Below are 25,250 nucleotides of genomic sequence, written 5' to 3' on the forward strand. Positions count from 1 at the left end.
CTAATGATTGAATTAATCTTAATGTAGAGAAATTCTTGCATGCCAAATTTGTTTACCACATAACATGTTAATGAAGATAAAACTGGTGGGTCTTCTTTACCCTTACAAATTAAGTGTTACTTAGGAAAAGTCGAAGGGGCATCAAGTGGCAAAGTTTTGTAAGAGGCACGTGAAAAGATTGAGCAAACAAGACACAGCAAGACTTAAGATACTTGTTCTGTATTACCCTTTGAATGGCTGAATATAAATTACTGGATTAGTATAGCTTATCAAAGAACCTACTGTGTAATACATATCTAGAAATAACCATGGGCTTCATAATTAGCCGATCATACTGGTGCTTCCTAAACCGACTTTTGTTGGCTAAGGAGGAAAATCTGTGTATGTCTATGTACACAGACTGGAAGTTAAGATCTCTGTGATAATTAATGTGATTGGGGTTTTTTTGTTTGTTTTTTGATCATCAAACAAATCTGCTTACAATGATAATTAAGGACAATTTCTGTCAAATGCCTTGCCTAAAAAGAACCTTGGATTCTTTTTAGAATAGACAGACAAATAAATAAGCAAGAAAAACCCTCTAACAATGAAAATCATTGCTTTCTTCTCCTTTAAAAACATTCGTTATCTATTATGGGGTATAACCAACTGTTACAGTAGAAAATGCTATTTTTAAATTGCTTACTGTTTGGTATTTTTATACACAGAAGAATGTCCCAGTTTTACAAACCTTACACAAGGTAGATTATCAGCAAAACTGATTCTCAACTACAGAAAAAAAAATTATTTCCAATTATTTATTGGGTGGTAGTTATATCTTGGTTTGTGGAGGGTTTTTTTTTTGTTTGTTTGTTTGTTTGGGGTTTTTTTGTAACTGGTCATCTCCCAGCTATTTAAAACTGAGACTTTGCTGAAGTATCATCCAGAGACACACTTGGCAACACAAATTAACCCTTTTTGACTGTGATGGGCTGATTCAACTGATCAAAGCTGTTGAATATATGCCATCAAAACAAAACTAGTGCTAATGAGGTAAACACTACACCCAAGTTAAAAGTCACTTATGTGCTCCAGTGAAAAATAGATCTGATTTTTTTTTTTATCTAGTAAAATAATTTAAATAATTAAATTACATTAAATTAAATAAAATTTTTTTGGTGAAAGGCCTGTGAGGAGTGGTTGAGGGATCTGGGGCTGCTTAACCTGGAGAGGAGGAGGCTCAGGAGAGACCTTACTGCTTTCTACAACAGGAGGCTCTAGCCTGGTGGGGTCGGTCTCTTATTCCAGGAAACCAGGACGACGCAGCACAGTTTTAAGCTGCAGCGGGGGAGATTTAATTTGGACATTAGGAAGAAGTTCTTCACAGAAAGAGTGACTGTGCACCGGAATGGGCTGGTGGTGGAGTCACCAGCCCTGAAGATGTTTAAGAAAAGACTGGACATGGCACTCAGTGCCATGATTTAGTTGTTGAGGTGGTTGGACTCTATAACTTCAAAGGTCTTTTCCAACCTGATTGATTTTGTGATTCTATTAAATGATCTAATTATGAAATCTGGCTAAGGTGCAAGATATGCCAAATTTACTGGAAGAAGAAACCACAACAAAACAGTATTTTGTCATTTTTTTATTTAGACTAAATACACTATTCTGTGCCTGATGTGTTTAGGAGATTCATTTGCATATCACATATTTTAATTTCAGATGCATTGAACCGAATGTATAGGATTTATACACATTTGAGGAAGTAATACTGCATATGATGTAATAATTAAAATATAAAAAAAAACCCCACCAAAATCCTGTTGCCAGCAGAAATGTGCAATATGCAAATACCTCCTCAATACCTTTCAGAGATCAGTGTTAAGTGCTCTTAAGCATTACATCTGGCACCACAACAGTTGAACACCATTGGCTAGTCTAGACATGTTACTCCAATTTCATAGCTTCAACCTATTTATAGAGATTTTAATGACCAGGATAGAAAAGTAGAAGACTGCTGTCACTGTACTGCCAGATTTGTGAGATGCCATAAATCTTGTGGCAGAATACAACACTGAGTAGGCTGGCATCTTGTAATAGGCAAACATTTGACAAGTCCAAAAAGGAAGGAGGCTGAATTAAGCAATATGGCACTCATCTTTTCCCCTGGTTAAGCACTCTCTTTCTCAATTCGTGTTGTTTTCCAGATTGTTTTGGAACTTTACAGTCTTCTGAGGACAGGCGTTCTTTCGTTCAAGTTTGTTCAGTTGAGAGAATGATTCATGGACATTTTTGAGCCATAAATAAAAGAGCTTTCTAACTTTTGAGCAGCACAGAGCTGTTCTAAAATGTTTCAATGTACATGGAAGCATTGCCTGTAACCATGTCAGTCCCACAGCACTCAATTTTTTCATTCACAATGCCTATGCTGTCATGCATAATCTATTCAGCTGGCAGTTTACCTGTCACCTTCCAAACCATTCCTTTCTCTGCTACCCCAATAAAACTTGTCTAATTTCTCTCCTTTTCTCTCCCTATATTCGTGTAACAGACTAGGCAATATCAGCAGTCACTTCTGGATGTGACCCACTGAGAAAGGCATTTTTTCTTGTCACCAACCTAAACGTATGGAATTCTAAACAAAGGCCGTGAGATATGGAGAGACATCAACATACTGTGCTACTAGGATTTATTCTTTCAATGTTAACAAACAGACAAATAAATCACAAGGTTTATTTAAAATTCACGAGTGTACTAGATTAGACAGAATAGTAGAATATACTTTTTGTCCAACAAGCAAGAAAGGGAGGAATACACACTTATAAAAGGTCACAGGAAATACTTTTCCAAAAAGTAAAGACTGTGGACGGACCATAAGCCTCTTTTGTACTAAAATGTCTTTCAAAGGATTAATTTGCTTATTCTTAAACGTCTTTTTAAATGTTATTGTGCTCTTATGAGGATTTTTTAAAATTTATTCATGCATGTTCTTGTGGATCACCCTTCAGCCCAAAAGCGAATAAAGCATGTAAAGCAACTTAGAGTTTGGATTCCAGTACTCTTCATTATCTTTTGCTTAATCAGACTCATACCCCTCTTTTGGCATGATGTCTTCTGCCATTTACACGGAGTGGCTCAAACATGCTGTCTGACTTTCAGGACAGAATTTTTTTGTTTGTTTGTTTGCTTTTGTTGGTTTTGGGGGTTTTTTGTGTTGTTGTTTTTTTTTAACAGCAAAGCATTTTGTTTTATTGGAAGGCATAACTCATATTATAACATAGGGGCTGAAGTGTGCATAGTGTATAATTGGGGTTAAAAAATCATGGAATCCTAGAACCATCGAATAAAATATTCTGAGTTGGAACCCACAAGGACCATTTAAGTCCAACTCCTGTCCCTGCACACAACAACTCCAAGAGTCACACCATGTCCCTGAAATCATTATCCAAATTCTTTTTGAACTCAGACAGGCTTGGTGCTGTGACCACTTCCCTGAGGAGCCTGTTCCAGCTTTATGCCATTCATTGGAGTCCTGTCATGGTCCAGAGAGTGACAAGATTGGAACCTGCCCCTCTGCTTCTGCTCATGAAGTTGTAACTGCAATGACATCTCCCCTCAGTCTCCTGCAGGCTGAACAGACAAAAAGACCTCAGTCACTCTTCATATGAGGAATTTCCCTGAAGACACTTCCCCATCTTCATGTCCCTAAAGAGACTATTTTAGTTAGGTTTCTCAAATATGAACTGGGCAGGCATCCTATGCCTAACACAGCAGTCCAAATATGCAGAAATAAAGTATGTGGGCATAGCTAGAATTTCTTGAGAATTGAGACCATGAGAGTCTGGTAAGACTGCAGAGGATATTAACAGACCATAGCCACTGATGCATCAGCTATAGTTAATGATGTTCATCTTTAACATCAGTCATGCTGTCTCTTTAAATGTTGAAGGGAAGTTGGGTAGACAAAAGTCAGTATAATTAACTTCTAGATTGTCTGAATATCTCTGTACCCTAGCAGGGAAAGTGTTACATCTATGCATGTCTGTATGCATAGATATGCATATATTTATCTATTACAGCTGTCACAGTGACCTATATTCATCTATAACATATGTTAGATATTTTCAGTCTACTGCAAAATGTATAATTAATATGTGTCCAAACAGTGTAGCTGCTCATGCAAGAGGGATTCATATTATTAGGTGCCCGTTTACAACTGGAAATATATGATTTCCATTCATAATGAAGTAATAATGTAGGACAAGTATGTGTAGTATATCAAAAATTAATAAGTAAATATTAAAACCTGGAGTAATGGCACAAAACAACTACCTTATATAATTCCTTTCATTTCTCATGAAAATAAATATATGAACTGTGAAAATACATTTCAAACAACTATTCCATTGTGGTGTGTGTTATTATTTTTAAGTCATTTAATTTCTTTTCTGAATGTTCCAAGGAATCTGCACTTAAATCAGCTGGAAAAAGCAGCAGTGCAGGGAAATTTTTGATTACATTTCTAATTTTACAAACTAAACTACAAATTACTTTAAAATTGCTGGTAACACTACAGTATTACTAACCACCTACATGTCTTTATTGAAAGAGTGTAGCTACAATCCATTAGTTAATGACTATGCTGTGTTTGCCAGACCACATTCACACTCACAACAACTTTAAGTGCCAGGGTTTCAAGGGCCTTGGAATAACACCACCAATTAAAGCCAGCTTCTTTTGTTACATTTTTGCAAAACCAATACATTTAAAAAAAGAAGAAAATCCCAAAACACTAAAATTGTATTGGCTTCTCTACTGAAAATAAAATCAATTTTGTGTATCTCTGCTGTGTTACACTCTAAGTCTTCGGCAATATAGAAATACGTGCTTGTTTATTTTAAGCACATTTTAAATAACAAAAATTTAGCATGTTTTTAGTAATAAATTGCTTTCCCCAAATTCGGCAATTGACCACCGCTTTTTAAAAAAATCAGATTTTTTTATTCAGTAAAAGTTAAACATTTAAACTGGTCAATTACTCCATCACACTCTCTTGTCAGTCAGATATATATTTTACATAGGAAAAAATGAAGCATGTGTAAAGTGATAAACATCACACCATTCTGCTCTTGGATTATAAAATATACAATTATTATAAAGTTGAGAAGGTTTTTATTTTTTGCCAGTTATTTTAGATGAATGAATCATTTATAACTGACATTTTTACTTGATAATGAGTATGTCTTAATAGTTATCTCCATGACAATATTTAACAAATGCAGTTACAGAATAGAATAATTCAGTACAGTAAAGTAAAAGAAAGAAGTTATTCAATCTTTCTCAATGAACTTAAACACTTTCTTTAGATCTTGAAGACAACACAGATCTAATCTAAAAGAGTAGTGGAGCATGTCACCAAGGGAGCAAAAAGAATCCTTCTCCTAAATGGTAGGCATATAGAATTTCATTTCAAGTTTTGTATTGAAAATGACCTTTTTGTGTGGTTTTCAGAGTGAAGAACTTAAAAATCACCACAAATATGCTCGGAATATTTGAGCATGAAGTACTTAGATGATGGTTCAGTAATGCAGATTTGTTTAAAATAATAGGTGAGTTGTTTCATGTAGAAAAAAATATATCTTACTAAACAGTAAGTCTACATTAACTTGTAGGAGTGTACTTCTGACATGAATCTCCTAATCACCTCCACCTGACATACTTGTGAAGAACATTTGGAGCACAAGGATGGGATTCCTTTGGAATGGAATGAAACTAGAATTATTCTTCAGTAACTAATGGGCATTCAGCCCATGGACCACAAAACTCCAGAGCAACTGCCACAGAAGCGTACACAGTAAACTCTGTGTTCTCAGCACCAGCTGCTTTGCACTCAGACCTGTTCATGCTGTGCTGTGTAATACATCATCATAGAGCTACAAACACTGAGAAAGGTGTAAAAATTATATAAAGGTATACACAAGAAAATGTTTTTCTCACAAAGGTGTCCAGATGTTACTAAATAATTTTTTGTGGGTTTTCGTTGTTGTTGTTGATTTTTGTTTGTTTGTTTTGTTGGGGTTTTTCTGCTTGTTTTGTTTTGGGGTGTGGGTTTTGTGCTGATGTAGCATGGGGTTTATATTGAAAAGCTTTTTGCCAAAGCTGCAAAATTTTCAAACTGTCCTGAATAGTTAAAGATTGATTTATGTCTTTATCTATTTCTTTGTTTCAAGATAGAAAAAAAGTTTTTGAATGTTTTGGAAAGGATTTTTTATGTATTTTCCTTTCCTTTTCATAAGTAAATATGTCCTAAGTTTAGTTCTTATGTTGCTACCATGTCTAGGTGAATTCTCTGTAGCACACAGGCCTTCATCTTGCAACAACAGAATAAAGACATTTAACATGTGATGCACAGTGATGCACGTAAGGATTCTACTATTATTTTCCTCCTCCCTACTTATCTTTACATGTATTCACCTGGATTAGTATGAAAGGGGATAAAGCACTAAGAAATTATTCAACTCTTATTCCTATTTCTAGAAGGTTTACTTCCATGGGTTTTAGACTGCAAATATAATTCCTTTTTTTTTTTTTCCCCATCTACTTAATTCACCGTACTTCCCCTTTCTCTTCCTGTTGAAGATAAAAAGAGCAAGTGTATGTACAAAAACATAAAATGTTCCTTGGGAAGGTAAATATTTGAAAGAAAACAGAATATTCCTCTACCTATATAATATAATTTTCAATTTTTTTCAGAGAACCTTCCTTCTTATACATGGATTTCTAAAGGGAAAAAAAAAAAGAAAAAAAAAGAAAAAAAAAAAGAGAAAGCAAACAAAGCCTGTGAAAAATAAAGAGATAAAGCCATAAGAGAAGCATAATAAAATGAATACCTAGTCTCTGGATAAGTTCAGGTCAAACCTGAAGACACTTATGCATAGTGGTTTGTTGTTTTTTTTTTTCTTAAGATTACACAGATTACACACTTTTTTTCTTCCAAAAGTTTCCTTCCCAGAAAGCAGTTTACCAAGATGTTTTAATTCCAGTTAAACAAAAAAAAACAAACCAAAAAAAAAAAAAAAAAAAAAAAAAAAAAAAAAAAAGGAAGGTATGCAATTGGTATTTTTATTTCATTAGTACCGTAAAAAATGAGGCATGAAATTTAAAAATGCCCTTTTCCTATGAAAAATGTTATGTGCAAGTAGATAAGAAAAACTGATAAATCTCCCAAGAGATACGAGTATTCCCTTAGCAACAAGAACTGAGATTCATCTCACACAAGAGGTTGGATTTGTGGGAATCAGCTAAATTTAGGTGTCTCAGCTTCCCCTATACACAATGCCAATTCAGTCAATATGGTTTGGAAAACTATGCCTCTCCAAGTAAAGTAGACACATCTACTACACATCATTCTATTCAGTAACTGACTGGGTCTCTAGTCTCAGTTATGATAATTGAGGTCTCCACTGACAACACCTGGATCTCAGACTAATTCACATCTACCTCCAACTCACATCTCAATGAGCCATGGATATATCACGAAGTTACACACATGGCACCTGCATTCATACCTTTTTGAATTAATCTCAACCTAAACCTCACTTCTGTCTAACTACCAGCAATGCCAGTTTAGAAATATTCTGGGGAACCCAAGGTGCCTGCATATGGATGTCAAACAGGAAAGGAAGGAGTGCAATTACCAAGAAGTAGGCATTTTACCAAATGCCGATGTATAACAAAAATATCTGGGTCCTATGTGCATAAATTCTGGAGCTAAATTTCATCCAAAATGTCTTTGTGTGAATTTGGTGTTTAAGCTCCTATTACACTCATCAGAAATACAGCGAATGGACTCTAGAGTGAAATTTAGCAAACATGATTTAGGCATCTACTTTAAATGAAAGCTTTTGTGCTCAGTAAAATAAAAAGGGAGCTTAGACACTTAGGATAAAGTTTTAGATTTCTACATGTAGGCACCCAAATTAAGTGTATATAATATGAAGGTGAGTTCATCATTAATTTCTGAAGCTAACATGGGTATTACTTAATTTCTTTCTACAGCCTTCATTCATAACCTGTGTTGGGAAAAAGGCATTTCTTTACAAGATTTACTTGACCTATTTCAGACATCTACCTCAGGAGCTAAACTAGACAAGAAATGAGTAACCTGGTTAGTACCTATTTGTGTTTGATTTCTACACTGTGGATAGTGCTACACCAGATATCCTATCGAAAATTTAAGCATTTATATTTCATTTACCTTAGAGAATACAGATTTTTCTTTCCTTTTTTTCTTCACATCTATATTGCACAGTCTATGCAAGACAAAGTTAATCAATTTATAGGACTGAAGAATCATAGAATGGTTAAGCTTAGAAGGGAAGTCTGGAGAGGGTTTAGTCACACCTTCTTGCTCAACTCAGGGAGTTACCATGACTCAGCTAGAGAAATATCCTGTTTGATTTCCAAAATATCCATGAAGATTCCACCATCTCTCTGGGAAACATGGTAAGGAGTTCTATTGTTCCACAAGCAATACAATGTTGTGGGTTTCTTTTCCTTATGTTAAAAGAAAATTTCTCTGTATTTCAGTTTGTGCCGAGTCTCCCTTCTTTAACTTGGTGTACTAATGAGAAAAGTCTGTCTTTCTCTCTGCTCCTTTCCACACCACATCAGGTATTTTCACACGTTATTCAGATCCTTCCTAAGCCTTTCCCTTCTCCGGGATGAAGAGTCACAGCTCTCTCAACAGCTTCCCATGTGACAGATGCTCTAATACCATAATAATCTTTGTGGCCGTTTTCTGGACTCAGTCCATGTTTCCATTTCCTTTCCATACTTGAAAAACCAGCACTGGACTTGGCACTTCAAATGTGTCTCACCAGAGGTGAGTAGAGAGAAAGGATCTTTCCCATCAGCTTGCTGGCAGCACCCTTTCTCTTGCAGTTCAGGAGACTGATTTATTTTCTCCAAGGCTGTCTTTCTGGCTCATGGCTAGCTTGCTATCCACCAGGACTACCATTTCTCTCACTGAAAAGCTGTTTTCTAGTTGTCAGGCCCAAGTCTCTCTGGGTGCAGTGAGGTTATTCTTCCTCCATTAAGTTATTCCTCTAATTGCAAGAATCAACAATTCTAATTATACTTAAAATCTGTAACCACTTAAATGCTGAAATTAACAATGCCATGGTAAATTCAACACTTTATTCTCACAAATATAATCTTTCTATTTGTCAACTTGCCATTGGGAATAAGAGTTGCACTAAGACTCCATTAATAAAAGAATATGTAACATTGGGAAATTAGTTTTAATATCAAGGTAACAAGGAGTCACAGCTGGCAATAACTTTCGCTGAATTTCAGAAACAGCAACCTCAAAAATATCAAACAAATATTTCTGCCATAATCACACTATCACACCTTTGAAAGGTGAATTGTGTCAAATACAGTTAGGTGATAGAGCACCTAGTATGCTAATAAAATATTTCTAATATATTTCATGAGATATATGTGTTCAGTTGTGCTTCTGACTTTAATTTCCTATTAAAGTCTTTAATTAATAGAAAAATCTGTTGCTGTTCTATTGCTAAAAAGTACTGTTAAACAGCATGTTCATGAGGCAGGGAAAAAAAAACCCACTCAGGTCAAAAGTAATGACTGATAAAGAGAAAAACTGATGTTAAAACTCTGTAATTTAGAAGACTTATATAATTTTTTCTTATTCTGAGGTGGGGTTTTTTTGGTTGTTGTTTTTTGGGTTTTTTTACTGGACAGATTTAGGACCTGTATTAAAATACAGAGAGGAAAAAAAAGTGCTTAAGAACAAAATGTTGTAACATTCAAAGTACTACTACAAATTACCCAGTGTATTTCAGATTCAAGACTTGAGCACCCCATCTAAACTATGGGCACCAAACACCTCTTTTATCAAACAAAAGGCTGATTTAGTTGAAGTCAGTACGCAATGTAGTACTATTTCCTCTGTCATTGGAGTTCATTAAATCAAGAAATCATTCTGTAACATATGCTGTAGATACCAGAAGACACATACTTTTTTATGTTATTGGTTAGGATTTCTGATCTGTATTATTCAGGATGCTGTACTAGTCAAAACAGTCCCTTGGGCCTCGAAATATCCTTGCACTTCTGGAAGTCATAGATTTCACATTGAGAAAGAGCGGTACCGTCACACAGACAAGAGGTAGAAACTGAAAATAAGTGCTTTCAGACTGAGAATACAATATCAGCTTTAATATTCTGGTGGGTTAACCTTGGCTGCTTGGCGGGGCTTTAATAGAAACAGGACCACTTCAAGACATTTCAAAGCATTATTTATTGCTGCAGTCTCATCGAAGGGTGAGAACGCCTCTACAATACACTGAAAATCCGTGGTTAGTGGTCACAAGATCATAACTTACAAGGTCTTTTAAAGGTTAATTAGCCAATAAACTACTTCCACAAAGAATGTTTTTACTTTTACACCAATCCCTAATTAATTTGTCTTATATATCTCTGCCGCAGTGCAGACTCTCTTGACCAATTATCTAATGAGACACAAACTTACAGTGTTACACCTCAAAGCTTTTTATTACTTTTATAACTACTGCTATATCTTAAACTTTAAACTCTAAAAGTTTCTACTATTTAGCTTAATGTGTTTCTATCTAAACTACAAACTCACATTTTTACTTATGGTCTCTAAACTTGGAAACTTTTTCTAATGTTTCAGGTCTAACTCTGTACTCTTTTTTGTATTTGGGCCTGCATGCACAAGATCTTGAGAATTTTCTGGGCCTGGAAATCCCACAGCTGCACACCAAGGTGCTCACCAAGCTGCTCTATCACTCCCCCATTCTCAGCAAGATGGAAAGAAAATGGGATGAAAAAGCTCATGGCTTGAATTAAGGACAGAGAGATCACTCACCAGTTACTATCACTGGTAGAACTGATTCAGCCTGGGGAAGATTAATTTAATTTATCATCAATAAAAACCCAAGAAGGATTGTGAGAAACAGGAAAAACAAAACTAAAAACACCTTTCTCACTTCCCAGTCCTTCTTTCTTTCCAGACTCAAAATTCCTTTTTTCACACCCTCTTCTTCTGACTCCTCCCCACCTTGCCCCTGCCACTAAGTGGTGTCAAGGGGTATGAAATGGGAGTGGCAGTCAGTTGGTAAAACCTTGTATCTGCTGTTCCTTCCTCATCATACCCTGGCCAACACAGGTTCCTTTCCAAATGATACATGGGTTCATTCCACAAGGTGTGGGTCTTCAAGACCAGATTGCTACAGAATGGCTTCCCCAGGGGCCACAGTTCCTGCTCCTGCATGTACTCTTCACGGACTGAAACTTCCTTCAGGGCATATCTACCTGTTTCAGGGTGGATCCTCCACGGGCTGCTGGGGGTCACACCTTCTCCACAAGCTGAGAGGGAATCTGTTTGGTGTCTGAAGCATGCCCTCTACCTCCTTCTTCATGGACCTTAGTGTCTGCAGATTTATTTCTCTCACATTTTTCTTGCTCAGTCCCCCCAGTTGCTGTGCATCTTTGGACAGCAATGGATCTGTTTTAGAGCCACTGGGAACTGGCTCTGTCAAATATGGGGGGTAGCCCCTGGTGTCTTCTCGAAGAGGCACCCTCTGCAGCCCCCTCCCCCCAACCTTGCCACATAAACCCATATAAAACAAGTCATCAAACACCAATGGAAATAAATCACTGGACTATTTTATCACTGGAATATTTTAAAACATCAGTTTGATTTAAGGAAAGTTGCGTGAAACACTGTTCATTGTGATATGTTGGTGGTTTGACTGGATAATGGCATCACTTTGAAACTTAAAAAAGTCAGTGGATGTCTGCAGTAGGTCTAAGCTTGCTGTGATATGAAGAAAAGCCTTGTGAGTAGAAAATACTTGCAGAAGAAAAATAACTCTTAATTCCTTAAGACCCTTGATTTAATCTGGCAAAAGCATTTGTGGTTTTAAACTGTCCTTGGTATCATCAGTAATGGCAGCCAAAGGCACCAGATTTCATCTCACATGCGAGCTTCCCCTGCCTTTAATCCTCTGCTTAAACCCTTCTCATAGTCCCCCTGACCCATGTAGCCTTTTCATCTCACTGCTGAGGACCTGCAAGTGCTCTTCTCAGGCAGCAGCAGCAAGGAAGTTTTGGAAAGTTAGCTGTTCCTCTTGGAGAAGCAATAGGACAAGTTCCCCTCCGACTGCTCATTCAATGGTTATGGCCTCCTGATTTACACTCCAATTAGCTTTAGTGTGTGGAGAAAGAGAGTAGAATAGGAACAGATGTAGCACAGTTGCTTTTCTATACCAAGAAAATTTTTAAATCCTCGCTGCAATGAGGCATCAAAGAGATATAAAGAGATACCAATCTTCTTATGCCTCTCAGGTTTTATTTATCTTTTTAAAGAAGTAAGTGCACGGGCTAAGATTGAATTCAGAGTTCAGGCTATTTTATTGCTCTTCTGTAGGCTAATTCACCAACCTGACTCCAGTTTTTCTTACTCCTGCTTGCCTGTAGCTAAATGTGACAGTGTTAGATTTTGTGTGAGGTATGAACTTGTGTGTATTAAAATGGAGGATATGACTCAAAGGCAAATGTTCCTATTTTAGCCCTTATAGTCTCATATTATGAAAACACAAGAATAACTACGGATGGCAAATTATCTAAATCTAGGCATTAATACAGCAGGATTCCTTTCTACATCTGAGGATGTTTAGCTATGGACTATTCCAGTATTTCCAAAATGGAAACTTTGGAGGGGCAGCAAAATGAAAGACAGGATTAAGCAGAGGGTACACCCACAAGGTTAAACCATCATCACCCACTGGGTGTAATGACAGTGACACTGTAAAACCAAAGCTCTTTGCAGGAGAGGCTTATCTTCTCCACATGGGACACTACCATATGACCAAGTGTAATACAAGGCAGTCTTGCCATTACTCTGAACTTTAATCATAATTAAGCCACTGCCACAGAGATATTCCTACTTATTACTGGAATTAGAGTACCATTTAACACCTCTGACATCACTTGACTAAACTGCCACACTATTAGGTTTATTAAAAAGTGTGAACTCAGGTATTTATTAGCCAAATTTAACCACACAGTTTTTATTGTACTCGAAATAAAAAAGCCATCCACAAACATTATTATTGAAAGACAGCATTATAACATCAATTCCAAGAATGTGGAATTGCTTAGGAAGTAACATAGAACATAATAGAATATTCTATTTAATTTTACTAGATAAAAACATGATCTTGAAACCAGTGTGAGTGTTGTAATTTTTGCTACAGCTCCATGTTTTTATAAAGCTATTACTTTGTTGATATATATTGATACTACTTATTAACGAGATGTAGAAATTAGGCAAGCATTTACTTAGCTTCATAAACATGTATTAGAAGACATAAATATTATATTTCTGTCTGGTTTTAAACCATTGGAATTATTGCATAGATTCATCCACAGTGTGTAGTAAGCTTTCTCCCTAGAGCAGTTCTAACACTCCACTAAATATATGCTATTCCTCTTTATCTTTTTGAAGAAAAATGAATCGCATCCACAGCTTGCAGCTATCAAAATGTGATTTATCAAGCATTTTCATGAAAATGCATTTTTCCCCTTCTTTACACTAGGAGGCACATTTTTACTTCATACAGTTCTATTGCACAGCTCTGCTGCATGCAACTCTTAGATACCTTAACAATTCCAGTCTAAATTTAAGTCCCTGACAACACTTACTAAACCACAGTGAAAGAAGAATTCTTCACTAATAAGGTGGGTTGTTTTTCCATGCTGATGAAAACCACACTTACAGTAATGAAAAATAACACTCTGCACCCGATGGCTTGAGAACAAAAGAACAGAGTTTTTTTTTTAACAATACCTGAAGAAACAATTCACATAAAAATACATCAGAAAACTGTACAGTTTTTACAACTGATGATAAAGGTGTTTCTGTTAAAAGTACACTTCCTGATATGTGCATTTAAAACCATTAGAAAGTGGGAATTTTTGTTAATGAAAGATGTTTTAAAGCAGTATAAGTAAATATAATTTTACATTAACTTTTTTTTTTTTTTTTTTTAATCCTAAAGAAACTGGAATGTTTTCTAAGTTCTTATCTGATATGCTAAAAGGTAAAGAAGTTGTATCAGACGATAGATCTTTGGAGTATATTCCTTTTTATAGGAATCAAGTGTATCAAGCTGCGAATGTGACAAGGTGAACTATAAGGAAGTTGCAATTGACAGGTTAACATCATACTTCTTTAATCATCAATAATACTGATCAATTAACAATAGTGAAATGGAAAATATATCTTAGCACAATGAATACAACCCTCAAAATAAAAGACCTAAATTAGGAAGACAGATTTCAGTATTGCAAACCAAACTTGGTTTGCAGAACCAAACTTGGTTTGTACCAGAACCAAACCAAACCGAACACATCATTATAAAAGACTTCATATTTCTATCTTGTTGCCTTTCTCTCATAGACACAGTGAGAGCGTGTGGCTGACAATGCTAATATTTAGTTTCTCTCTTCATTTCAGTTTCACCCGGTGTGAGAGATTTCTGTTTTCAGATTATCTAGATGAATGTACTCTAACTGTGTGTGTTTATTTCATTAAATCATGTAATTGTAGTGCTTGTGTCTCTGTAGAAGCTAATGACTGCAAGTAAATATGGCAATAAGGTTTCTCATAGTTTTGTGCAACAAGATAGCAAGACTTTTTGCACATTTCCTACCCCACCCCTCCCTCCCCCCCCCCCCCCTCCCCAATTTGAGGTTTTGAAGACCTGAGCCTTGGTCACTCTTCAAATATAATTAAAATAGCAACATTATATTGAGAAACAATGGTTGTATTTTTATTCACATAACTTTGTAGTGTACAGTAATAACCCACACAATTCACTGAGCATTAAAGTCATTAACCAAAATTGCTCTCAGCATGAGGCAAGAACTTTACTATCAAGATTAACATCACATTCTCATGAGCTGAATCAAACTTTTACTTAGAATGAACTTTCATAAAAGTACAGTGGAACAAATCTGCATTTTTAGTGTAGAGGTCATCTGGAAACATTCCCCAAAACACTGTTCTTTCTCTTCAGTTGAAGCATTTAGAATAAAAACACTGTTATGCAATTATCCTCCAAAACTGGTAGCATACATGTACATGATAATACTACAACTCTCCACTAGGGCTTTCTTCCTTACTTTATACTGGTATGTTTTACTTTAGCATGTCCCAAATACTTTCATAACCACCAATCCCTTAAACAGCAACAGAAATGAAACTATCTCTACAGGTAAATACAACCAGGGAACATTTCACTGCAATAGGACTAAAAATTCAGCTTAGGAATGTCAAGGAATACAAAGTTTGAATGATACTACATTGGTTATTTTAACCATGAACACATGTAAGTACCCACAAAGTAATTTTGCCCAATACCAGATAACATTCTTTTTTCTTCTGAAAATTGCCACAGGATCTTCAATAATCATAAATTGCTTTAAACCTTATTTCACTTCTCATTCAAAGACTTATGCCTATAGTAGTAAATTAACTTTTGATACAGTGCTTAGTCAATAGCTTGATACTGAATACAATATAGAAGTTAAATCCATTTAATGAGCAACATGACCCCCATCCTGGCCTGGAATTTTCTAGGAAAATTTCTGTCACAGTAGTGACTATATAATTCCTTTCTTAGTTTGTGAGATTTGATGAGATACAGAGTATAATGTTTCAATGTCTGGTAAAAAGCAAAAAAACCCTATACTTCAATATTTCACTAATCTTAGTACAGCTTGATGGTTAGATTTTCATAAAATTGACACAAAATTAGCATCCCTAAGGGTAAATTCGGTGTAACCACAAACATATTAAAACATTTCATATAGCTTTTAAGAACATTTACTCATTCTGACTAATCTTCTATTAGAGTCTATATCAGGCATGAATAGATGATCATGATTAATATACTAGGTTTGCACAATGTGCTTGTTGGTGGTTAGGTTTGTTCCTTCTTTTTCTAAAGAATTTTTTCCCCATGAGTTACCAAGGAGACCAAGTGTTGGATACTTGAGAGTACTTAGCCAAAACAAAGAGGTGGACAAGTTGGAAGGGGGAGATAACCAGGTAAAAGACAAAGCTTGAGGCAGCTGCAGGCTGTTCTTCTTTTGGCATTCGGGGAGAGAGATGGCTAAGCTGTTGCTGGACAGAAGAGTTTCACTGTGGCCAAAGGGATCCAGTCCTGGGAAATCTACTATCACTGGTTCGGCCTGAATCCTGAGTTTTCTCTGCCACCCATGGGAGCTGGGCTGGCCGTGCCTCGCCTTCGGCTTCTTCGGCTCTGCTCCTCTTGCTACAGTGTGACCCTGCACCCCCTGCGCTGCTGGGACATCCTGCCCCTGCCGGGTCACCCTGCACCCCCTGCCTGCCGGGACATCCTGCACCCCCTGCCCTGCCGGGACACCCTGCCATCCCAGCTACCAGCCCGGGACTTTCCACTGTTTCAGCTTGGTGCTCTGAGAATCCTGCAGGGGCACCGAAACCAAACTGCCCTGGGTTTTGTGAAACAAAGCCCTCAAGGTTTTTGGTACTGTTTTCTTTTGTTATTAATGCTGTAGGTCTTTTGTTTGCTTGTTTGTTTGGGTTTTTTTGTTGTTTTTTTGTTTGTTTGTTTGCTTTGTAATACATACTAGTAAAGAACTGCTGTTCCTATTTCCCAAATCTTTGCCTAAGAGCCTCTGATTGTGAATTTATAATTGGAAAAAAAAAAAAAAAAAAAAAAAAAGGAGGGGGGGGTGTTTATACTCTCCATTCCAAAGGAAACTCCAGCTTTTACCTGGCAGATACCTGTCTTCCCAAGACAGTGCTTAACACAAGATTTCCAAAACTGCACTTTTAATAACTTGCTATGAAGTTTACTATGCCCCTTTTTCCTAGCTCTCCTGGAGGACTTTTATGCTGCATTTTGAAGAGATGCACAATTTAGAGTCTGTGAAACCAGTGTGACAGTGCCAACATGAAATGCTGCCTTAAAAACTCCTCTCTGATGTTGTTAAATCTTCCACAAGTCTCATACATGATCAGAGAATTAAGTGGATAATTCCACTTAAGCTCCTTGCTTGCTTAAGCAGACATACATTCTTGCTCCAGAGTCAATCCATTCATAGTTGCTATTCTTTTATCGTTCTTTGTATTTCTAAAGATTAAGGGTTTAACATCATAATTCCAAAAACATTTCTGTTTTTCTAAAGAAAATAAAATGCAGGTGTCATATCAAGTGGGGAGGAAAAAAGAATTTAAAAAAAAAAAAAGGAAAAAGGTAAATAGAGGAAAAGAAACAAGAATGCAACTCTCAGATAGTAAAACATTTCAAATTGTTTCTTTGTAGAGTTTCATCCAACACAACCTCTTGGTCTTCCCATATATATATGAGAAAAATACTTCCAAAGTCAATATTCCACAGTTCATGTTGTCATCTGCCATGATGTAAATGTCATCATTCAGATCCAGCTCTGCCCAAATGAGGAGATGGACCTTAATATTGTTCATCAGATCCCAAGGCCACCTTCTCTCTTGGTTTGTACAGGCCCAGTGACAACTTAATCATCTATACAAAAAGGGAGAAATGCCAAAGACAGAAACTAATTCTTATTTCTCTACTCCTGGGATACAAGAGAACTCAGGTTCAATTACCTTCCAAGAGCACAGATAAGACTTTTAACCTTTGTCTCGACATTCTTGACAAAATACAAGAAGCTTAAGAGCAGTGCTAATTCCCCCTCCCTGTTTCCAGTATGTCTAAGTCTCCATATGCCACATTCCAACACCCAAATATCAGTCACAGTATTGGTTAAGACCTTACTTTGATTTTTAGTGCTCTAACAGAAACACAGCAATAAAGTAAATGTATTATAGAGGAGGAAAGAAGAGAAAGGCAGAAGTTCCCGAATCAGGTAGTCCATCCTTAATATTTGCACGAAAACCTGTATCTGACAGTTCCAATACATCATGCCATTCCAAGTTAACAAAGAAATCTTGCGATTCTTAATGTTAGAAGGGGGAATTGCAAGGGTGTTAAGAAATTTGGGTACTTTCAGTTTTTCAGTGCTTCACTGATTTACTGATTTCTTTGTTAGTCTAAAAGACAGTGAACCTCCATGTGTTTGAACTTTAAATTTATATTTAGAATGACTTTTCTAAAACAGAATCTGAAGCTAAATAGCTACAGCACTATCAGCAAACATCAGGAAAAAAGTTGCTACCTTGTAGGACATACTTCCTCCCAGCTGTTATTACTTACTATGCAATTGGTATGAAGCCATTTATTCTACTGGAAAAACTTTTCTTTTCCACAGTCAAATTACAACATGAGGCACTTCAGGCAAACTACATTATTTCCAAACAATCCTTTATGAGCTAATATGATCAAATATTCATGCACATGCTTAAAAACACCTCTACCATTGCAAAGCTCAAATGGATGAAAAAGAAAGTAACCAACTTAGCAAAGCAACTCAGATAAGCAGAGCAGTGATGGTGACTCACCCGAGTTGGGGTCAGAGTTGCCATCAGCTTCAGTCCTCTTGTCCGGTGAAGCCTGGTCGTAGAATTCGTCCTGCGGCTGAACCAGAGGGAGAGGGTGTGAGATCAGGGTTCCACCACCCACTGGCTCGTGGTCTCCCAGACCACTGTCACTGCAGCTTTCCTGGGAGCCATCGGGGAGGTGAAATGTAACACGGCGCTGGGACTACAAAGAAGAGCACAGGACACACTGATTAGTGCTCTTCTTTTCAGTTCTCTTTTTTTTTTTTTTATTTTTTTATTTTTTTATTTTTTTTTATTTTTATTTTTATTTTTTTATTTTTATTTTTTAAACTTTTGACGTACGAATAGTTCCCTGGCAATGCTTATGAAGCAATTGCTATTCTCCTGCTTCCTTGTTTGTCTGTGGTTTGGTTTGTCTGGGTTTTTTTTGTTTGTTTGCTTTGTTTGTTGTTTTTTGTTTTGTTTTGTTGGGGTTTTTGTTTGTTTTTGTTTTTGTTTTGTTTTGTTTTGGGGGTTTTTTTGGTGGTTTTTTTTTTGTTTGTTTTACTTTCTTTTAGATGGGAAATTGGGAAATGGGAGAGCCAAATTTCAAAGGTCTATATGTGCTCATCTGTGAAGTAAACTCCTTATAAGAAATTGATCTGTGGAAAATTAGGTATATTTCTCAAAATTTTCAAAACATCATCTATTAAAAGCCCTCTCCCTGAGAGCATAAACCATTGCAAAATATGTTACGAGAAGCAAGTGACATCTGAAAATTTAATAAGTATATATTTCTGAGGTTAAAATCTGTAATATCATAATTCAAAATGGAAGAAAAAGATGTCCAGCAAGCAAAACAAACCCATAAAAATGGTTGTCATCTTTCAGAAATAGTAGGATGAATAAATAGCTATCTATAACTATATTTAACTGATAGCAGTCATGTACGTAAAATGGATAATTAGGATTGATAATATATGTGTGAATTCACAGTGGTCAGCAAAGAGTCACAAAATGCAGTGGCAGGAGAAACAATTATCAATTTGGTAAGAGAAATAAAAAAAATAATAATAATTAAAAAACCCCAAAAAAACACACAAAAAAAAAAAAAAAAAAAAAAAAAAAAAAAAAAAAAAAAAAAAAAAAAAAAAAACACCCAGCACAGAGTTTGAACAAAAAAACCCACAGGGATTAAGAGGAAAAATTACACATTTTACTGAACTTTTTAAAAAAGAAACTGTAGTCATCTAAAAAAAAAAAAGTAAGTACACTCTTCAGTGTACATTCAGATTAGTTAACCATTATTGATTTTGAACCTCTCTCTCTCATCTGGAGAAATAATCTGACTTTTGAATTGTGGCCACAGAACGATGTAGTGATTCCCCAAGAGCTTCAGAGCTGATAGCACCGCTGCATATTGTTTAGCAACCATGACTGTTGGTTTCATGAAAGGAATATTACAGGTCTTCATGGATTAAAATACTGCATCTTTGAAAGATTGGAAACAACTAGTTTAAGAGTATCTCAAGAGAGTGGTTAAATTAAGTTAAGCATATCTTCCCACAAAAAAAAAAAAAAAAAAAAAAAAAAAAAAAAAAAAAAAATTGGCAGCTTCAGTGCTTTGGTTTGTTAGATTAATTTAGGGTAAAGTAGAGATTCACAAAGTTTGTCTTAAGCATAGAAACTGTTTATTTTAGTTGTTATTTCTTATCAATATTAGTTGTCTGGAATTTATGAGGTATGTCTAAGATAATGATTCAAGATTTCTACAGAGCCAGAAGAGAAAGAAACATTAGGAAAATACTCCAAGTATCTTTCACTAGTCCTGTATTCATCCTGAAACAGCATCAGGCCCTAACGTTCCTTTTTTTTCCCCTCCTCTTCTTAATTTTTCTTTTAATGAGAAAAACCTCAAGTTAATAGTACTAACTGTATGTTTGATTATTAAAAACTATTTGTTAATGGTAATTGCTATCATTTAATATGATGATCAATATAATCTACCAGGTTTCTTTTTATTCATATCCCTTGGGTGGATATAGTTGATTAAGTCAACTTTAGATTACTGTGTTATTCAGTACAGAAATAAATGTAATACGATTTGCTCTTGGCTGTGATTTTATAATTAGTATTTTGCTATTAAGTTCCTTTTCTAGCTTTAGGATTAGAATCCAGCTGTAGATAACCAAACAGATCCTCTGAGTCATTGGATGTATTCATTACATCAACAGAGAACCTAACTCTATATATGTCACTAAGAAAAACTTTAGCTTACTCTTTGTTACATTTTCTTAAAACTTCTTTGTTCTGAAGCCACCACCCTGAACAGTTTTTAATTGTTATCCCATTCTTCCCTTTCAATATGAGCACAACAGCAATGTAGCTAATTACACAACTTAAAATCTTCTCTTTCTCCAACTACTTTCAGAAAGATAAATTTGGAGATCTGTTTTTCCAAACTAAGAATTTACATCACTAAAGTAAAGTCAGGAAGTGACAAACTGTGGTGGTGCATCCCCCTACCCCCACCCCCTGCACAGGTCACACTATGATCTGAGGAAAGGAGATTGCTTTCATTTGTTTTAAACCTAAAAGATTCTATAAGAAGACATGAATGGCTGAGAAAATTAAGCCCTAAAATAGAGGGGGGAGATGACCAATTAAGTTTTAGGATCTTCAAAACAACAAAACTCCTATAACTAGTTAACCACCTAAATTAAGAGAAAAATACATAATTACAAAAATGTCCTATTTCATGAGTTATATAATAAAAGTACTGATCGTGGATGACAAATAATTCCTCATACTACCCGAAATCTGCTCTGACTCTATACTGACAGTGACAGGGACCAGTTAGTCAGTAAAATGACACAGGCCTAACACTTACACTGGCAACTTCTTAGCTGATACTACTATTAATTTTTAAAGCCATACTTTAAATGATGAGAGAAAAGTATATTGTCTTGCCTCTCTGAGCCACTGTAGCAGGGTGATCTGCTTTGGAACATGATCAACTCAAATAATGCCCTAATAATGCAAGCTATCAGTGGTGGGCTGAGAAGTTCTGTCATGTGCTAGTTTTGGCATTGAATTATGCTAAAAGCAGTCTGGCTCACCAACTCCAAATTAAGATCCTGATGGTGAGGCAAAAATTTGACAGATAAGCTGCTAAGGAGACCTGGAGACATGACTGGCAGTCAATCACTATACACTGTAGAAGTCCAGTCCACTTCCACACAGTTGTATTCCTTTCACATACTCCTTCTTGGAGTGTATGAAATTTTCACCCTTGAAATGGGAAAGCCCTGTCAAGGATACTCCTTGAGGCTCAGTGAAAGAGATCTGCCCATGAGCATTAGTGTGGTGAGTTTTATCAATCTCTGCTTAATAATGGTTTCTTTTTTTCTGGTTGTATGTAATAGCTTTGATATAGTGCACTATACCTATACTATACGCTGCTGGTAGTTTTAGCTTTTATGTGCTGTAGTAAATAAATCTGATTAAGATCTTTTGTCTAATCGCTTGTCATCTAAATAATAAATTAATTCATCTTTATGTAAATTTATCTGATTTGCCATCATTAATCCTGTGGGATGAAGTTACTGTAACCATTGACAAAGTCTGGGGTTAAAACTGGTTGCAATGACACATAAATTCCTCTGTGAGAAGTTTAGAAAGCAATGAGAGCCTTTCTGCACCCCATGACTCAACAGTAGGGCTTCTCTAATAAACTTTCACTGAAGTTCCCATTCTCATCCACAACAGCTGCCCACTAAGGAATCCAGAAATCATTGCAAAGGTTTATAAAAAAACCTAAGGGTCATGTAAACAGTGATCCAGTTCCAGAGAGTATGGATGGACAACATGCAGTCCATAAAGAAACTTAGGTTAAATTGTGCCATCAAAACAATGACGGGAACAAGCCTTCTGCAAAAAGAGACTCAAAGCAAATGTTTAAACTTAGGCATATCAGTAATTGCAAAGAAAAACTATCCTAAATGTTCTGAGAGCTTACAAGTGTTAAGTAATGGGATACGTGGCCATTGCCTCCACTGCCTGGTCCAGAACCCTCCTGCTTGGCTGCTGGAGCCCAGCCTGGGATCACTGCGCTAGGAATGATGCTGCAGCACCAAGACTGGGTCTGTAATGCAGACACACACATGGGCACTGATCTGGCCACAGCTGTGGCTGCACACACAGCCTCAGACAGGGCTCTGGCCCTGGCAGCCCCTACATTCAGGATTCACCTCAGACACAGGCACCTAGGGACACGTCCCCTCCTCCTCTTGAGCTGTCAGAGGCAGAAAGACACAAGTGCAGCACACACACTACACTCTCCAGGTTCACAAACACAAACCTTCACAGCTCTCCCTAGCACCAGCACAGCCCCTCTGCCTGCCCAGCACCCCTGCCCAGATCCCAGTCCCCCTTACCAACGCCACAGGTCTCCAGCCCCCCAGCTGGTCTCACGGGGTGCTCGCTGCCCACATGCAGCACTCACATACTAGTCCCACTGGCAGACCACACTCATAGGTCCCCCCAAACACCAACATTGCCCTGCTGCCTGCCAGATACCCCCACCCACACCTGAGGCCTCATACTCCTGGCTGGTCCAGCTTGATGTTTGGCAGTGAATCCACACCAACCCACCATGCACAGCTGTTTTGCGCAAGGTACGTGGACTCTCCCCCAGAAGCATGCATCACAGGATAGTCCTGATCTCGCACTGGGCCCCTCACTGATCGTTCACTGAATTTCTTGTCACCATGACAGTACAGACAGGGACTCTTCTTCCAGAAGAAAATCCAACATGCTTAGACTATGCTCATGTTTACCTACTCCCTTGTGCAAAAAAAATCCAGTTTTGAATTCTTTTTACCTAAAGACAGAATCAAGTTATTTTGAGTAATGGGGTTTATAGTTGGTACAACACTGGGACTAATGATAACAAGTAATTACAATTTTAATTATGCTGCAACATACATAGGATTATATACAGCATGAGGTAAGGTTATGGTTCAGGTCCCAACATTTGGCCAAAATTCATATCTAAAATCTGTGACATATTCAATCACAAACAAGCATTTGGTGGGGGAGAATAGGGGTCTTCTTCAGGTCTTAAAAAAATATAGTCCTTATTTTTAATCAGGAAATATCATCTCATTGTTATGTGAAACCCAAAAGTGAAAGGACAATGCAGTCAAAGCAATTTAATTTTACCTGTGTCAAAGTAATTTCAATTTATAATTCAGAACAATTTGACTCAATGGGGTTTTGAACCTGGGCTGAGTTTAAAATTCAGGAAAACAATTGGGAATCATCCTCCTTTAATCACCTATTGCAGCAGATACTATGAAGCTCATCTAGGTGAAGCATGACTTTACACACACAAGAGAAACACCATCTCAGATGGTGATAATGGATAGCAAACTCCTGTGCTGAAAATAGGACAGTTCAAGCGTAAGAGCAACACTTTTTTTTTCCTGTTTTCAGGCCAGGTGGTCAGCCAGCCAACACTTTTTTAACATAGTAACAACCAAATTATTTCAAGTCAAAGACACATGAAAGTGGTCTGGCTCCTTTTTTTCCTGCTACAACAAAGTCAAATAGGTACCTACTACTTTCTAACAACTGTAATTTGTGAAATTATGGAATATAAGTAATAGCTGCGGTAGTTGAAAATGCCAATAAAAATAGCAACACAAAAGCTGGTGTAGAGATGAGGGATGGATGGCAGAGGATGGGGACATTCTAATCTTACTGATCAAGTACAAAAAAATAGAACTTGTGTTTGACATAGCGTATTGCATTTTTGTTCATTACTATACTTTATTTGGACATACTGAAAACACTTAAAATATATATGTGTGTTGCAGCTTGTCATTTTTCCTTCCTCATACTCTCTCTTTCTATTTTTCTCATTCCTTCTTAATATGAGGAATTCAGTGGTGCCCAATGACAGAGCAGGTAATAATGGGCACAAACTAAAGCACTGGAGGTTCTGAATATCAAGAATTTTTTTTTTTTTTTTTTTTTTTTTTTTCTTCCCACTAGGAGGGTGACTGAGCACAGGCACAAGTGGTGTAGATATGCTGTGTAATCTCCCTCCCTAGGGATATTCAAAAGCCATCTGGAAACAGTTCTGGGCAAGCCACTGTAATTATCCCCTTCTTGATCAGGGGGTTGACCAGACACCCTCCAGAGGCTGTCCAACCTCAGCCATTTTGTGATTCTGTGATTCTGTGAACTCTAACTGAAAATAAAAGAAAATCTGGAAGTATTTGAAGCAATTTCATACTTTTCCAGAGCTGAAGACAAAATTTTGTACTGAAGTACTTTATTTTTGACAATCGTAGCTGTTCCCATACAACAATTTCTAATTTCATTCCACACAAATCTATGGCTTTGGAAAAGTTACATAGAGCATTATATTCACAATACTGAAGTCCTCACTCAACCAAAAAGAATTGGTAGAAATTGTACCTCACCACGGATTTCTAGAGAAGGTACTCCAATACTAGTGAGCTTAAGGAACTACTTATGAGACTAAGTTTTTTTGCTGCTGCCCTATTTTCCCAGACACGCTTATACAGGACAGAAACTGGGCTACAAAAAATGTGAGGTATTTTGCTGACCTGAGTGCTAAAAGCCTGAAGTACAGGAAAAATCATGCCATGTGTTGTTGAGTGTTTGAAACGTTCTG

General features: G+C 36.7%; 1 protein-coding gene across 4 annotated transcripts in view; it reads right to left on the reverse strand.

Annotated features, from left to right (window-relative positions):
- Positions 1–25,250, reverse strand: part of PCDH9 (protocadherin 9) — a 685,482-nt gene that overhangs the window by 225,917 nt on the left and 434,315 nt on the right. For 2 of the 4 annotated variants that reach the window (XM_066176259.1, XM_066176257.1), the window contains one exon: positions 18,566–18,641. In XM_066176259.1, coding sequence (XP_066032356.1) covers positions 18,566–18,641 — 76 coding nt within the window. Of the gene's footprint in view, positions 1–18,565; positions 18,768–25,250 lie in introns of all 4 variants that reach the window. The other 2 variants (XM_066176255.1, XM_066176256.1) reach the window with 1 other exon arrangement.

Source organism: Chamaea fasciata, unplaced genomic scaffold, assembly GCF_029207755.1.
Source record: "Chamaea fasciata isolate MVZ Bird 193981 ecotype frontalis unplaced genomic scaffold, bChaFas1.0.hap1 SCAF_2, whole genome shotgun sequence".
In the NCBI taxonomy this organism is placed as follows: Eukaryota; Metazoa; Chordata; class Aves; order Passeriformes; family Sylviidae; genus Chamaea; species Chamaea fasciata.